At 33.9% G+C, this 18,261-nt stretch overlaps 1 protein-coding gene across 1 annotated transcript in view; it reads right to left on the bottom strand.

Moving 5' to 3' along the window:
- CSN5 (COP9 signalosome subunit 5) overlaps positions 1-18,261 on the bottom strand; it is a 74,373-nt gene that overhangs the window by 17,884 nt on the left and 38,228 nt on the right. The window contains exons 3-4 of the mRNA XM_090381931.1: positions 15,804-15,932; positions 5,525-5,590 (exon numbers count right to left, since the gene is read on the bottom strand). Of these exons, the coding sequence (XP_090238057.1) occupies positions 5,525-5,590; positions 15,804-15,932 (195 nt within the window). The remainder of the gene's footprint in view (positions 1-5,524; positions 5,591-15,803; positions 15,933-18,261) is intronic.

The following is an 18,261-nucleotide window of genomic DNA, read 5'->3' as shown; positions in this document are numbered from 1 at the left end:
AATATCATTATATTATTAATTAATTATAGTAAAGGTGATATAGTTGAGGCCAACTATATCACCTTTCGAGACAAAGTATACAAACAAATTTTTGGTTTGCTGATGGGATTGAGCTTGAGTGGCTTAATATCAGAGATCTATCTCTCAATGATTGAACGTATACATGTGACCCTTTTCTACCCCGTATCACATACTGTGAGAGGTATTTAGACAATGTTCTAGTTATTACTGATAGTAGTACTATCCAAGACATTTTACATTAATTTAACAATATTCACTGTAGACTCAAATTTATATTGGAAAGGGAGGGTACGGATACAAAGTCATTAAATTTTCTAAATTTCACACTTACTCGGGACTTGAATAAAATCCAATTTAACATCTATCGAAAATCTACGAACACCAGTATGCTCTGCATTATAATAGCTAACACCTGTTCTCCTACAAGAGATCTATTATCTTTAATCAATTTCTAAATGCCTATAAATATTCAACGACGGAATCTGCTTTGGGCTCAGAAATACAAATATTAACCAGCAGATTCTTAAACAGGAGTTATCCCCTTGCTACAATAAAATGAATTAGGGTACAAGCTAGGGATAGGATAGGATACAAAATACTACATCAAACAACAATAATAATATTAAAAAATACTTTATTTCTGTCCCATATGTTGAACAGTGGCACAAACAGCTTAATAGATTCTTTAAAGATACCGAATTTAAAATTGTGGCCAGGCCAATACAGAAATTACACACTATACTGAAAAATCGCTGTCCTTTCCTCGTTCACAACACAGATAAATGACCCAGTATACAAAAATTTCTTGCAGGGACTGCAACTCATTGTATCAAGGTTCTACGTGTTTTCCTCTGAATTTTCTTGTAAATCGACACGTAGCCTCGGTTCGTGCTTCTCGTTCAGCAGCGTCAGAATTAGCCTTTCATGCCGTTAACGAAAAACATGCTTTTTTATTTAACGAGGCTAAAAATACTTAGTGTCCAAAGTAATTATACCAGAATATTAATCGCAGAAACTGTTGAAATTAAATTACGTGAGAATTCTGTTAATGTTCGCTGGTTTCTAATCTCCAATTCGTCGGCTTTTACATGCATGCACGAAGACAAATATCCCTATTTAAGTTTCATGCTCACCCCTATTCGGTAATTTTCATTCCTGTGATTGTGACATACGGTCGAAAAGTGTTGTCAGCTTCGGGAAGGAAAATCGTTTTTGCAATTTTTTCATAAAATTTCTTTTAATTAATTTAATTTTTAATTGCGTTTAATTGATTTTTAATTATTTTTTAATTTTTTACTGTAATGCAAGATTTTCGATTTTTTCATTTTAATTGCTGGAGAGTATCATACGGAAGAGTTCTATGTATTATATTGAGGTAAACTTCTCTTATTATTTTACAAAAAATGTATTAATATCAATAAAACCAAATAATTATGAAAAAAAAATCAACATTCATTCATATTTGTAATTCACTATAACACTGAACTTTATGAAGTAATATTTTATGCTGACTGTAACAAGTAACAGCATGAGGTCCAGTACAACTGCCCCCCCCCCCCACAGGTCTTTGACATTTATTAAAAATATCATATAATAAATGTCAAATGTCATGGTTCTGTTTTGCATTTCTATACTTGACACTGTCAGTATTTCCTACTGGTCCCCGGCTGGGACTTCTATGATGCACATGGAGCACCTCTTTGTTTAGCTCTAGGAAAGTGTATCTATAATATGTACAATTGTCTGCAAAATAAATAAATTTTTTCGGAAATATTTCTAAGTTCAGTTTTGAGAAAAGAATCTAAGCATTTATAGCAGCCAGATCCAATACATTATAGAAAATTTGTAATGGGTATTTATAATTGTTTTTGTGGAATATTTCCTTGTCATTTGATCAATGATCTAGCTTGCCTGTCCATGCAGGCAAGCTAGGTAGTTAGTTCATAGTAAATCACCATTAGTTTATTTATTTTGTGGTGTCAAGAAATCTCAGCTCACATCTGCCCTTTGGGGGATTTGGGGAGGAAAGGGGGATACAGACTGTACGGGTTACTTAAGGCACCAATTACTGGCAGATACTCTAGGGTCACTCCTGGATCAACTACATTCACAGCATATATTTTTTTGAATTATAAAGCTTCAGTATTAGTAGTGGAAAATGATGCAAGAAACGAAGCTTTCTTGCATCAACCAAAAAAAACAAAACCTTTCTATGTTACCTATCCATTCCCTCCAATAGTTTTGTCTAGTTCTTCTCTGAATTTATTGAAGCTATCTACTTCCACAACAACAGATGGAAGTTTGTTCTAATAATCAACCACCTGCTTGCTGGCTAAAGGCAAACCTTCCACATGTCTATTCTGCAACCAGGTTTCTAAGATTTTATTTTTTGCCCATCAGATATTGACATGGATGTGTAAAGTACTTAGAATTCATTCCTAAAAAACATTCTTTTCTACTTTTTCTTAACTTACCACCAATAAACATTGTTTCATAATTTTAGCAAAACAAAGATTACTCTTTTTAGCTTTTATAGAGATGTGTTTTTTTTTTTTTTTTTTTTTTGATACAATTCATAGAGCCCACATTTCTTATATAGTGCCAATGATACAGTATTTTCGTTTAACATTTTTTGCCCCGAGGGAGAAACCAAAGTAAAAAATTTTGTCAATAGTTACTTTTTTTTAAAGAATGGGTCCATCAGTTTCAAAACTACAAATTCTGATAGTCAGATCTGTTGGTTCATTTTTACCAAATATGGCAAACCAATGAAAAGGAATTTTGAACCTACATGACAGGGACTTATTCAATTTTATCATAACAAATCTATGAAATGTGTAAATTGGCACCCGAATGTTGGAAACAGTTGCTCATCAATTTATCTGTTTCATTTTGAGTGTGACACAACTGTTTCATTTTGAGATGTGAGAGCAAATTTTCCATGTTGAAGTACCTTTCTTATTTCTTCTTGCTGTCCTTTTTTTTAAAAATGAATATATTTCTTAATTTTGATAAAATTATATAGAACCACTGTTTGTGAAAAACATTAGTGAAGAAACTAGTACTCCACTCCCCAATCCCCAAATTTTGCAATAAAAACTGTTCAAATCTTTATGACCTAAAGAAAAATGAGCATAAAGCAAAGGAAATAAATCCACTTCTTTTAATGAAATTTTCCAATTACATGTATTATTTTGTATGTTAAGAGAGTTTAACTATAAAAATTTAACATAATTATTTATGTTAAATTATTAGTTAAAAAATATATTTAAATATAATCATCTAGTAATAAATAATTTTGTATTTTGCAAATAATCTTTATTTTTATTAGAATTTGGCTCACGTATGTCCCAGACATTCTCAAGCATTTTAAATTGAATTACCTTTGAATTCACTGTTGTCAGTGAGGTAGGGAATTATTATCCATGAAAATAAATCTTTCAGCACCAATTGCTTGTTTATCTTCTTTCAGAATCTTATTTCTACATCTCTGATCCATCAATAATCCATTCCAGGTTATCAATTCAACTTTACCAAAAAAGACCATTTCTCCACAAAGGAAGAGTCTCTGCAGTTTCTAGATACATTCATACCAGATAAGAACGAATCAGGTTGCCTTACCTCAGATTTTCATCAGCCAACTTGAGAAATTTCAAAATATTCTCTAAACTGTTTCAATCAAAGGGACATAAAATATCAAGGGACATAAAAAATAGGGAAAAAAAAAAAGGATTTAAGAATAAAATTTCTTGCAAATACATAATTAATGAAAAAAAATTTCTAAATAGCCAAGGCTATTTTTTGAAAATTCAATGGTTAATTACCTAATATTATATATGTTTAAATATAATTTCAGTATAGAAACTTTCTGGTCTTAACTATGCATATGATATTAATGTTCACTGCAATATGAATCAGTTGTTAATATACTGGGACTAAATAGTTATAATAATATAAGATATTATTAATTTTATATCATGATGATTTTATTCCATTAACTTATAGTATGAATGAATACATTGCACAACATTAAAAAAAAAGTCTCACTCTAAAGTTAAGCCAATATGTTTCATAGAAAGGAATAAACACACAACATTTTTAATTATTAATTTATTCAAATACCACACACTTATTTTTTCTGAAACTTTTAGTAGGGTTGGAACTTTTATATGTTTGAAACTTTTAGCATGGCGTTTTTCAGGTGACATCCTTTTCTGTTTTTTTTTTTTTTGTTATTCCTCTCAATATGGGAGTCGGATCACACCTCTACCCTTGTACTTTTTTTTTCAACCAATTTCCTTTAAATGATGATGGCGCATATTTTCTGTTTTCACTTTGATTTACTATGCATTATGAAAGGTAAAAGTTTAGTTTGAACCTACCTGAATATACAATGTAACTCTGGTAGTGTATATATGGATGCTAAAAATGAATGAAAAACTGATTTGCTCCCCACACTATAATGGACCCATCCAATCCTTTTTAAAATTAAGCACACTACAGCAGTTATATGTATTTTTGTGAAATATTTAATTCTGAAAAATTGCAGCTCTGGTTTGCATGATGAAAAAGAAGAAAATTAACTGAAATGGAAATGCAATAGAAGAATGAGTAAACAAACAGATGCAGGTCAAGAAATTTCAAGTGATAGGGAATGTGATCAATTTTATAAATCATAATTAATAAAAGATATTTTACAATTAATTAAAAAAGCTACAAATTAAATTTTATAATAATAAAAACTAGTATATCTAAAAGCTGCTGTAAAAAAATAACTGGTATATATCTCACATAAGGATTTGTATTCTGGAGCATTGTCATTAGCATTAGCAGAGGCATTTGATGCAAGAAAGCAAGCTTATGCAGCATCAGCCAAAAAAAAAAACCCACTTCCACTTCACCCCTCTGTTCGTTCAAAATACCTGTCCAGCTGAGCCTTAAACTTATTTAGGCTATCAACCTCCACCACAAGGGATGGAAGTCTGTTCCACCAACCAACCACCCGCTGGCTAAAGGCAAATTTCCGCACGTCTATCCTACATCTGTCTTTCCTCAATTTGAATTTATGCCCTCTCAGGTGATTTTTCTGAGAGGTCATGCATGGACAAACTGAGATGCAGCATCAATGGTATATTTACCAACATTGAATGTTTCAGTTCTCAGTGGCTATAGATATCAGGAAAACTGAGTTGTTCATCATACTTCAACAAAATTAGGATACAAAATGTTACAAGGATGCAAAAATAAGGATCAGGTACCAGTATATTTCAAAATACTGCTCACCAAAAAAATGTGAGGATATGATCATAAGATCTAGTAGCAATAAAAAATAATGTTCAAGATTTAATGTTATTTATCAATGCTAAAAGAAAAGTGATGCCTCAACTGATGTTTCTTTTTATATTTTATTTTTTAAACAGGTGTACACATCTTATTCAGGAGCATGTGGTATTTGAATAAATATATTGGACAACTTCCAGAAGAAATTCAGGTTAAAAGTTACCTTTGGATAAGTTCGGAATGCACCCAAATTCACTTTTCCAGCTGATATTGTTCTCACTGGATCAATCTAGAAAATATTATTATAATTAAATGAAATGTCTATGTATCAAACATACAAATTCCTATAATAAGCATGCTCTTACACATTAGGGACTCAGCTGGCAATACACCTCACCATCACAACATAAATCAATTAAGAAAAGTGAGCAACTGTCAAGGAATATGAAGGGTTTTTTTAAAAAAGTTGTCTATTTTTTTATCATTTCATTTCATGTTTAACATGCATTGATCCAGTCCTTTCTAAAATGAGGATATTCATCTTATAGTTTTCCTAAACCCTAGAAAATTTCATAGTTTTTTTTTATGAATATTTAAATATTTTCATGGACATATCCAACTTTATCTCTTTTTTTTTTTATGGAAGACTGGAAAACTGTAGTAACTGTTGTTGTTATTTGGTTTTTTAGGAGCATTAGCAACTAAGGCCGTATTGCTCCGGGGAGATGCAGTGGTCATTTCCCTGACCTTTCCGCATCCTCCGTATTTAGTGGTCATGGGCCCGAACCCCGGTCTAATCAAGAAGTGTGTGCTATGCACTGCTGCTCCTGCCCACCTGGCCACAGAGGCGCCCTGCAGTAACTACCTATTTCCTCGAGAGAGAGAGAGAGAGATGAGTGGACAGGCAAATGGGCGAAGGGATATATAAAGAGAACATGATTTATATAACGATACAGGAGAAAGCAACAAAACTCAAATCTTTCACTAGCTTTGGGAAACAATAAACCAGGAGTCGGCAATCTGCGGCCTTTAACTTTTAGCCCACATGTACAACAAATGACGTATTTCTGCAAGCAAACATTTTCGAGCATGAACTATATTAAAAATAAATCAAAAACCGTCTGAACAATGCGAGTATCTCAGCATGTTTAAAGATGAAAATTAAGCATACTTGCCTGATGTAGAGGGACTCGCTGAAGAAGTTCAGAAGCAAAAGTCAGATTAATTCGTGCCTAATGAATGTTTTGTTACGTTTTTTCAGTATTAATAAATATTTAAAAAAATATATATTTTTTAATGAAAGACCTTCCCACTCTATTGCATTTCTTAAGAATTCCTCTCCCCCAGCTTGAGCTGAGGTGTGGCTCTTCAGATTTTTTTTAAAATTAAATCAAAAATGGCTCTTCACTCAAAAAAATGTTGCCTGCCCATCCACCGATGAAAGGCCAACAAGCCTTGAAACGGTGCAACTTGGGTGGTGGTGCCCACTGAGAATAAGTAACAATAGTCTTCTCTATTAGTGAAGTGTTACTGATTAGAGGTAGTGCAAAACATGGTAACTTGTTGTGAAGGATGAGCACAACATGAGATACATTTCAACTGTATCAACATGAGATACAGTTGAAACAATGCCCTTAACATTACTATCGTAGTTTTTTCCTTTAAGAGTTGTGTGTGGTGTTTTTACACCGATATTATATAGATAATAATAACTTAAGAATATTATCCAGTTGCATTTAGTCTTACTTAAATATTATCACCTATACCTTTTGGCATCTCTCATATGGTGGGATTATCTTCATAACTGGGTTGTCCTGTTTGCAATACCGGGGTTCCTACCCACCCACCGATGAGAGGCCAACAAGCCCGAAATGGTGCCACCTGGTTGGTGGTGCCCACTGAGAATAAGTAACAATAGTCTTCTCTATTAGTGAAGTGTTACTTATTCGAGGTAGTGAAAAACATGGTAACTCGTGAGGATGAGCACAATATGAGATACAGCTGAAATGATGCCCCTTACTATCGTAGCGTAAAGAGTCGTCTACAGTGTTTTTACACCAATATTACAGGTCAACCATCACTAATCCGGTTCCACCGCTAATTCGAATGTAATTTCAAATTTCCCCGGTCGGCGCACCAACCTGCCACCACTGTTTTGGTGGCGTTGGTTGCAGCATCAGCTGTCGGCGTGAACACTGGCAAGCTATTCCTACTTGTTTTTGTGCATTTATTATTATAACCTGCTCATTTAGCCTCATCCACGGTTCCAATGCATAAAGGAAGTGCTTTTCGTGGTGTAAAGCATAAACACCATACATTGTCCATAACAGATAAAGTTGAACTTCTGAAAAAATTCGACAGCAGTGTGTCTGTGGAAAGTTTATCTCTGCTTAGTTGTAAATTCCAGTATTTCTCTCAGTTTCTCTTATTTTAGTAATTTTCTTTTAGCCATTCCTTTTTAGATTTTTTTTTTTACAACAAACTTGCGGAAAAACACAACACAATATGATGGATAATACAGTGCATTAATGAACTTGTTTTCACAAACAATACTGACAAACGTATTGCAACGTTTGAGAGTTTATTTTATCACAATTAGTTTTATTGCAGCGCTTGCAATAAACTAATCACAAACGACTTTCATATGTATGTCGTAATAGTGTCACACGTATGTGGCCGACACGGCTTCTCAGGAAATAAAGTAACCTACTGGGCCACGTCGGCCACATATATACAACACAAAAAAAAAAAAAAAAAAAACCCTCTTTTTTTTTTTTTTTTTTTTTTGATATTTTAAACGAAAAAATGACAACACTGACATTACAATATTTATTTTAGAATTACTAATCAAATTATTTGCTAAATATTTTTTGGCTCCTGGGGAATTTTTTTCTTAAACTAGCTTGACGTGTTAAAGGTAAAATGAGGTGGTTAGCTGTTGGGTAAACTATGTGCTAATATAACCACCGGTGATCCAGTAAACACTAATCCGGTACCCTACAGGTCCCAATGCTGCCGGATTAGTGAGGGTTGACCTGTATATATATATAATTATACCTCTTAAAAATATTATGCCTAGTTGCATTTAGTCTTACTTAAAAAGATTCTTAATGCACCAAGAATCACTGTTGAGGATCATATTAAAATGCTTTCTCTTGTTGGCTATCTAACATGTTATAGAAAAAATATTCAGCTTCAATATCTGCTGAAGCAATTCATTTGAATGGCAAGCAACAAACTGAGAAGTTTGTTTGAAAGTATAAAGAATTTCAGTAAGATATATCTCTTTAAAACAAAACTTAATTTATTTAGAATTTAGAGTTGTGGGAAAATTTTATTTTATTTTTTAGTTGAAAGTATAATGCTCTGCTGTAATTCTGAAAGTATATTGTTATACAAACTTTAGCTAATAACATTAAACATCTTTAAACTGAGCACTTAGTTTGTACAATTATGTGATGATACAATAAACTCTCAATTACAACACTCATGAGATGGTCATCAATCATTTCATCAATCATTTCTTAGATTTCAGTGATATTCATTTGTTTGAATGAATATCACTGAATTAGTAATTTCTGCTTTATTCTTAAAACTGACTTTTAACATTAATAATAAACAAAATAAAATGGTGAAATACACATACTACAAAACTAAAAATACATTGTTCAGAGTGTTATTTTGAAAATATTCATGTCTAACAAATATCATATATTTAGAATACTGTACAGTAAATACAAGTTACTGTTACTTTTCACATATTGATATGTCAATTTTTGTTTTTAACGTTCAACTTTTTTTCTGCATTAATGCAAAAACTCTACAAATATACAACTGAATACATGTGGGCTCATATTGTGTAAAGTTCAGTTCAACAAATTCTGACATTATTTTTGCCAATCAAATGAACCACTCATGGGATTATTTATAGAGCAAAAGACTTCAGTATTTTCTTTTTGTACAATCCTTGATTTGAGCATTTGTTTATTTTATTTTCCCTATAAAAGAAGAAACTACCAGTACCCACAAATGGCTTCACATATCATCTTATTCTTTTCCTTTTTGTGAAATGGTGCTGGTACACCACTGCATACCATAAGGGATTAAAAATTAAAAAAAAACAAAAAAAACACAATTATTGAAAGACGTGGCAAATGTGAATTCTTCAGCTTTTAGAAACATCACTTTTTTTTTTTTCCCCCAAGCGAATCATCCCTTATGATCAACTACTAGTGCCATTCAACTTTCCAATAAACCTTTACCTTTTGTTGTAAACCAATACATTTTGAGCATATGTAGACATTGAGGATAATTCATTATCAAATTTTTCTTAAAAAACTATTTCAATCAAATGAGACTGACCAAGTACTGATAGTATAGTTGGCCAGGATTTAGAAATATTTTTTAGGAAAAATCCCATTACAACAAATGCATTTTGTTAAATGCATTTGTTGCATTTTGTTAAATGCAATGAATGCATCATTGTAATGGGATTTTACTATTATGAAAAAGCTACAAGTCAGAATGTACCTGGAGAAACTGTTAGCCTGTGGATATAAAAAAAAAAAAAATAAATAAAAAAAATATAATAAATTTTACTGCGGCTAAAAGAACAAGGCAGGTTCTATTCTAGATTATTCTGAACCACCCTATTGGGATATACTATAACTTGGAAAGTAGTAGTGGGTAGTGTCTGCTAGATTCTCATAACTATTACAGCAAGAGATGGAATGTGATACAGGACTATGGAAAAATAACATGAAATTACTGAACAGCTGTCCAGCTGGAAAAGCACTAGAATAAGCAACCACATGGAATGTGTTAATGTTGCAGAGAAGAGATATTGTTCAAGGTTTAGATCTAAATGGATGCCAGATGAACTGGTAAGACTAGTAGCAGAGAAGAAAAAAATGCATAGGATATGATAATTATACATTAGCAGGTGACATGGAAACGTACAAATGCAAACTAGTCTGCAGTCAGGTCACTAAGGAGGTTAGGCAAGCTAAGGCAGATTATGAGAAATCCTTCCAAGAATGCCAAGAAAAATAGCAAAGTATTCTTTGCCTATATTAACACTAGAAGGAAAAGGATGAACAATATTGACCCACTATATATATGAATGACCTGACTACTGATGATCCTGTTCAGGTTTCTGACAAACTAAATAAATATTTTGCATCTACATTCACAAGTGAAGTTTTTAGGGATGGGAACACCAAAAGTACACAACGTTATAAACTGAGAGGTAAATTATTTTTTTATCTGAGAAGAAAGTGGAAGAAAAATTGCTCGAGCTACAACTAAATAAGGCATCTGGATCTGCTTGGATCTATCCACTTATATTAAAAGAAGAAAAAAAGAGGGATAAAGAACCTTTGGCCATAATTATGAGAGCGTTCTTGGATTCGTGGGAGGTTCCTATAGATGGTAGAGGTACAAATGTCTCTCCTATTCACAACTTTGAGGACAAAGCGGGGGATCAAAGAGCAAAATCAGCAATTATAGACCTGTAAGTTCGACTTCTGTTCCATGTAAACATAAAAATAAAGGAGCACACCCTTCCTGGTTAAAGAAGAATTGCATCATCTTAATGGGAATGGAATTATACAGAAATCACAGTGTAGCTTTTTTAAGATATGCTTTTAAGGTATGGTGAGATCCTGTTCAACCAATCTGATAACCTATGATGCAGTAACAAAGGAACCGGATCCAAACAATTTTTACGTTATATAGTTATATTTCAGTAAAGCTTTTTTTGACACTGTTCCACACAAAAGGCTGCTCTACAAATTAGAATGGTGTGGCATTAGGAGCAAGTTACTGCTATGGACAAAGGGATGGGTTGAGAGCGAGAATATAGAGGAAGTGATTATAAATGGGCACTGCTCTTCATGGAATAATGTCATTAGTGGAGTCCCTCAAGGTTCAGTGTGGGTGGGACCCCCTCCTGTTTAAAATATTTATTACTGATGAAGGCATACTGAGCTTATTATCTCAGTATGCGGATGATACAAAGGTTGTCAAAGGTGGTTAAAGACAGGAATTGAGGTATCTACCACAAGGCCTTGAAAAATTAGGCAGATGGGTTGTGGCAACTGAGGTCTAACATTGTGAAATGCATGATACTGCATATGGAACAGCAGTAATCCCAGAATAACATACCAATTAAGTGGTACTACATTCAAGGAGGTGATACAAGACTATAGGAAAATAACAGTGAATGAAAGAGAACTAGAGGTAATAGTACAGTCTGATATGAAGTTCTCTGAGTAGTGCAGACAAGCTGCTAAAACAGTTCATGGTGTTCTGTCAATGATACACAGAACTCTGCAAGCAGGGAAAGGGAGGTGATTATCCCACTGTATAGGGCAGTGGTTCTCAAACTTTTTCATCAACAGACCATATATTGGGTTAATGCCGTGCTGATATATTTACTACTGTTGCATGACATACATATTAGAAAACAGCACTACTCAATAAATTTCGATATAAATGGCAAAAAAGTGCACACATAAAATTAGCAAAATGAAAAACAAAATGTAATATTGATCATAAATTTAAATGATTGAAAATAATACAAAGAAATATTTATGAATTGTAATGTTACAAAGAAAAAAGTATAAAATTTAAGTTAATGTTTTGTAGCATGTGACTTATGGAATTATATTTTTGTTTGAGATTATTTCCATAAGCCTGGATTTTAAGGGTGTTATGTGGATATGCAAAACACATGCAAGATGACTATCCATTAATTTGGATCTTAATTTAGACTTGTTTCTGTTCATAGTACAGAATGTTTTTTCACAGATAAGTAATTACAAATAAAGAATCCATTTAATGTTAGTTCAAATTTTATAAAATTTGACACTGTTTAAGTGTTTAATTTGACAAAGATTTTCTTCACATTTATACATAACATCATAAAAATGGCTGCAGACCGCATGAAGCTCGTAGGCCACACTTTGCGAGCCCCTGGTATAAGTATTAGTATTAGTAACGGCCGTATAGTGCAAGAAAGTCTATGGCTTATGCTGCACCAGCCAAAAAAAAAAAAAAAAATTAAAAAAAATTAAAAAAATCTGAACAAAACAATGATAAAAACAAAAAAAAAAAATAAATAATAATAATTAATAAAACAAAAAGGAAATTAAACCTATCGTCCTATGCACTTCCCTTACCCGAAAGTACTATCCAGATGACCCATGAATTTCCCTAAACTGTTGGCCGTACCACCCATGAAGGCAACTTATTCCAGTAATTTATAACTCGCTGGCTAAAATAAAACTTCCTGCAGTCCAATCTAAACATCTCCCCCCATAACTTGAATTTATGTCCCCTAGTTCTAGCATCATTTATAATCTTGAAAATTTCATCCTCATTCATTTTACTGATGCCTCTCAGAGCCTTAAACACCTCAATCAAATCTCCTCTAAGGTGTCTAGTTTCCAAACTCTGCAACCCACATATTCGAAGTCTTTCTTCATAAGGACGCCCTTTTGCCGATCTCACCAGGCGAGTTACCCGTCTTTGCACCCTTTCAAGAAGCTCGATGTCTTTCTTTAGGTGCGGTCTCCATACTTCAACACAGTATTCCAAGTGTGGTCTAACATAAGCCTTATGTAATGGGATTATCACGTCCCTATCTCTACTTGCAAAAGTTCGATAGATCATCGATAGGACACCATGGGCCTTCCTTGCAACCTGTTTACAATGCTCAGAGAATTTCATGTCTGACCGTATCGTAACACCCAGTACTGGAGGAAAGTCCCTTTCCTCCAGTACTGGGTTTAGTTGAACTCCACCAAGTGAATAAGTTATTTTGGGATTACTGTTTCCCAGGTGTAATACCTTATACTTTGTTGGATTAAAGCACAGCTGCCATTTTTCTGACCATTCTTGAAGTCTATCTAGGTCTCTCTGAAGAAGCTCAGCTTGACAGTGATCATTAACTACTCTACCAATTTTAACATCATCTGCAAATTTAGACATCACGCCCTCTATCCCTTCATCAATGTCGTTTATGAAAATTAAAAACAACAGTGGTCCTAATACTGATCCTTGGGGAACCCCACTTCTTACATCAACCCAATCTGAGGAATAGCCATTTATCACAACCCTCTGCCTCCTGCCCTGAAGCCATTCTTCTATCCATCTAAGGATTTTCCCAGTGATTCCAAACTGTTCCAGCTTATAAAGCAACTGCTCATGTGGGACTGAGTCAAAAGCTTTGCTGAAATCTAAATAAACAATGTCGAAATTATTCCCTAAATCCAGCTCGTGAGTGACCCTTTCAAAATAGCGAACCAGATTTGTTAAACATGATTTTCCCTTTACAAAACCATGCTGAGTATCCTTGAGAATTTCAATTCGATCCAAATGATCCTGAATTCCACCCTTGATCATTGCCTCCATGATTTTCCCTACTACTGAAGTCAGACTGACAGGTCGATAATTTCCCACTTCACTTTTAGAGCCACCCTTATGTATGGGAGATACATTTGCACTTTTCCAATCCAAGGGAATCTCCCCAGAGTCTAGTGATGCTCGCATAATTAGCCTCAGTGGTTCAATGCACTCACTTGCCGCCTCTCTTAAGATTATATAGGGTATATTCCATCAACTCCAGGAGCCTTACTGGTCTGTAGGCTTGAAAGTTTTTTCATTAAATAATCTTGCGAAATTTCAATATCATTAATTACATATTTTTTAACTTCGCTCCCACAATTTCCCATTGCCACAGAAGGCTTTTCATTTGTAAATATCGATGCAAAATAACCGTTGAGTTCATCTGCAACGGCAGCTGGTGTATTTATTACTATCCCCTTTCCCTTACGTAAAGGTCCGATCTGGTTTGTCCTGCTCTTCTTGGCATTTATATATGTGAAGAATTCTTTATCCCCCCTCTTTGCTCTGTTTGCTAGTGATTTCTCATAAACTGCCTTTGCCTGTCGAACCTTTTCTGTGGCTCTATTACACATCACCTTGTAGCTGTTATAGGCTTCAGTACTTTTTATTGCTCTGTAACCTTTCCATGCCATCTTTTTCTGCTCAAGTAATGTGGCAACTTCACTATTCATCCAACTTGGAACCCTTCTCGTGGAGTATTTTTTTAATGGTATATACGCATTCAAGGCATCTGTGATTAATGTTTTAAAAGCGTACCACAGTTCAATTGTATTCATTCTCTGCGCGATATCTACCCAGTTAATAGAGGCCATGTAGTACCTTAAGGCATCGTAATTTCCTTTTCTGAAATTAAAACCCAAAATAAGGCAATGGTTACACTGTATCATCCCTATGTACAGGCGTGGAAGCCTCATTTTAAGAAAGACATTCATGTCTTTCTTAAAATAGATGGAATGGATGCAGAAAAGAGCAACTACATCAGTCAAGAACATAAAAGACTCCCATTCTGCAAATTGCAATGTTTGGAAACTAAGCACTTGCCAGGAGACCTGAATGAAGTTTAAGGCTTTAAATGAATTGAGTAAACTTCATGATGGTATTGATACTCTTTCTAAGACAGCATAGTAATCCTTTTTGAAAGAAGATCTGCTATTTATTTAAAACTGTAAGCACTGCCACAAAAACTGTTTTGAAAATAACTAGTCCTTCATAACGCAATGGGTAGCCACTATTGAATGGGTAGCCTCTATGAATAAAGTATCATTTCTAAGTTAGCAGCCAAGAAGCACTGGATGAAAAACTTCCTAGTATTTATTTGTTTAAAATTGTGTTCATCTGGAAGTTTTTCATTCAAACTGGAAATTTTGGATGAAACCTAGCATTCACCCAACATTATCAGTACTTGAGAAATTTGATGACTGTTTTCTACATCTACTTGTAGGAGTTACATTATTGATATCCTTACAAGTAGATAGAGAAGGCAGCAGTGAAACGAACGTTCCGAACTTCATCATTACTAAGATTCAACTCGTATTAAAAATGTTTGAGATAAAGGGCTGCTAGAAGACAATGACCATAATGTTTTGTTACAGGATGCATCCAATGAAATTATGGTTATTATCCATTAATTAGTTTGCAAAAAAGTGTAGGTGAAGTAGCTGAACATGGCTACAAGATAGCCCTGAATGCTCAAATATTTACAGTAAGACTAATGTTAACTATTTCTTGGTAATTTTTTTTTATGGATTAGCATAACTATATGATCATCCAAAGTATAAAATCTAAATAACAAATGGCACAAACAACTCTCACATGCATAGGGCTAAACTAATCAACTGTCCAAATGACCAACTGTAAAATTCCCGTAGAAAGTATTAGCAGAATATGGTTCTACAAATCAAGATAGTTTTGCTGTGTAGTATGAGAGATAGAGAGATAATAGAAATTAAATGAAATTTTAGTGTTTTGGACGAATTTGAGTGCTTGAAGAAGATAGTCACTGCCTTTGAAGGAATTAAATCAGGAACTCAACAATCCCTCAGATGCACCCTCCACTAATATTATTATAGAAAACAGAAAAAGAGAATTCTTACCACAATGGCAACAAATGGTTCTTGAAACTGCTGGTTTAACATCTGAGTGCTAACATCAATACCTGAAAGCCAACAACCATACCCAGGATGGCTATGATACCAACCAATTACATTTTCTAAACGACCCACCTGAAAAGGAAATGAGCACAATAAAGGCATATATCACATAAAAATTGGTGTTATCAAACAATTTTAACTGCAACTTTAATGTAGACTGAACATTTTTATAAAAAAACATTAGACAATATATAGGACCAGAAAAGCATTTTATCAGAAGAAAATTTAATAATACTGCTAAAAGCCCACACCCCCTTGAGATTTGGAAAAAAATGAATTTGCCATTGAAGTATCAGGAATATGATAAAATCAATGGCATTCATGGTAGAAGAAAGCAGAGCAACAAAACACAGCAGATGGGTTAAGATTAAGATAGGTTAAGATGCTTTCAATGGGAGAATTATTGTAGAATGCCATAATAGCAAACAATTTTTTTGTGCCATTGAATATCTTGGATCAATGGTGGCAGATGACCTCCATAAGGTGATTACATTAGCCACCACTGATTCAAGATACAGTCAGTCCTCGTATAGCACGATAGTTGCGTTCCTAGAAACCCTCGGGCAATGAAAAATCGTGCAATATAAACAACAGGCCCTATGGGAAAAGTGGGGTTAGGTGCCAACCACCCAAGATTGAACACACATTTGTAACCAAAACATTACCAAACACAATAAATAATCGTAATAAAATACTTATGCATTTTATTACGACTATTACGTAATAAAATAGTGCTAATGCTTTTGCTTCTATCGTAAGAAAATTTGTTTTTCGTTTGATTTTCTATCCAAACAGATGGCAGCTGTTCCATCTCTTCCAATTCTTTGTGTCTTAATCTAATGGATTTTAATTACACTTTGAGTTGTTCCCGCTATGAAAGTTGTTTTTATTTTCTCCGCATTCTTTGTAATTCTCGGCGTTGCCTCATTTCGGTCTGTAGAACGTGCAATATCACATGGTCTTCCATTTTGCTCAAAGCGTTTCACAATTTCATATTTTTTCTCTACCGACAGAGGCGGACTGGCCATAAGCCTTACTGGGGACACCCCAGTGATCCGGAGGCCACTATAAATTTTCCCCGGTAAGAATTTTTGACTCAGTCCGCCTCTGTTTATCGATATTGCTTTTCTTTTTCTCTCTGAATCTGCACTGTCTTCAACAGGACGCTTTCTTTTCACACCTTTTAAGTATTTTACTCATTTTTAGGGAATAAAGCACAATTACAAAACGAGTCGCTTGATACACATAAACAAAGCTGCGCGCGTGTAGCAACTGAATAAACAACACCTAAAGGCAGAGATACACTATTAACACCTCACATTTTTATTAAAGCACATTTCTAGGGGTTACTACCATAAAACAATAAAAACAATTTCCAGTTGCGTTTCTGCTAGTGGAATCTGTTATAAACTGGTAGTAAACTCGATCTAATTGCATTTACGATTATACCGATAGCTGGAATTGTGTTGGTTTTTACGTTATTATGGTGAAATTTGTTTCCCCTTCACTGATAGAAAAAACATAAATACATTTTCAGAATCTTCTCTTCATTCCTATGGTGTTGCGTTCGGTTGGGGTGATTCCGCGTTCGACTGCCATTTCTTGTAAACACAAAGGCGAATCGTGCATAAGCGAATTCGGTTCGTGTTATATAAGATATCATTCCCCTATTTATAAATCGTGTATGATCGAATTCGTGTAGTGTAAACACGTGTTATACGAGGACTGACTGTATTGCAGTTGCAATGGCACAAAGAGACTGTTTTCTAATATGGCATTCTACTATAGCCAGAAAACATTTGTGTAGATGAGCCATTTCAGAAATAATAACCAGTTGGAAAAGAAGTATGCATGGATTGGCTTCCAAAATTTTGTGCACACCATCTTCTAATTAATCAGAAGGGCACTATGTGATTATTCATCATTTGAGAAATGAATCAATAATGCCACACTGATATATCATGTAATAGATTAAGTTGCTTTTATTGTAAGATTGCAACTAAATCAAAAACACCCCGATATCAACAATTAAATAAATTTGATGATGTTTTGGGAATACCCTATTTCCAGCCATCAGGGCTACACAGGGGGCTACAATAATAGCTCAAGTCAGAAGTTAATTACAATAAATAACAGCCGTGTTACAATGTACAGATAGTTAAGGTTAGTAGTTAACTATAATAAATAATAGCTGATATTACAGGTTAATTACAATGAATAACAGTTGGGATACAATGAATAATAAGAGCTGTCATTAGAAATTAATTGCAAACAATATCATTTACATGGATTATCTAAATTAGAGTGACATTATTGTAAATTATTGTAATTATTCTAACTGATATTGTTTGCAATTAATGTCTAACAGTAGCTATTAGTATTCTTTTTATTATTGTTATTC

Source organism: Mastigoproctus giganteus, chromosome 9, assembly GCF_048544385.1.
Source record: "Mastigoproctus giganteus isolate SK-2022 chromosome 9, ASM4854438v1, whole genome shotgun sequence".
In the NCBI taxonomy this organism is placed as follows: domain Eukaryota; kingdom Metazoa; phylum Arthropoda; class Arachnida; order Uropygi; family Thelyphonidae; genus Mastigoproctus; species Mastigoproctus giganteus.
This window is presented reverse-complemented; position numbering and strand designations above follow the sequence as displayed.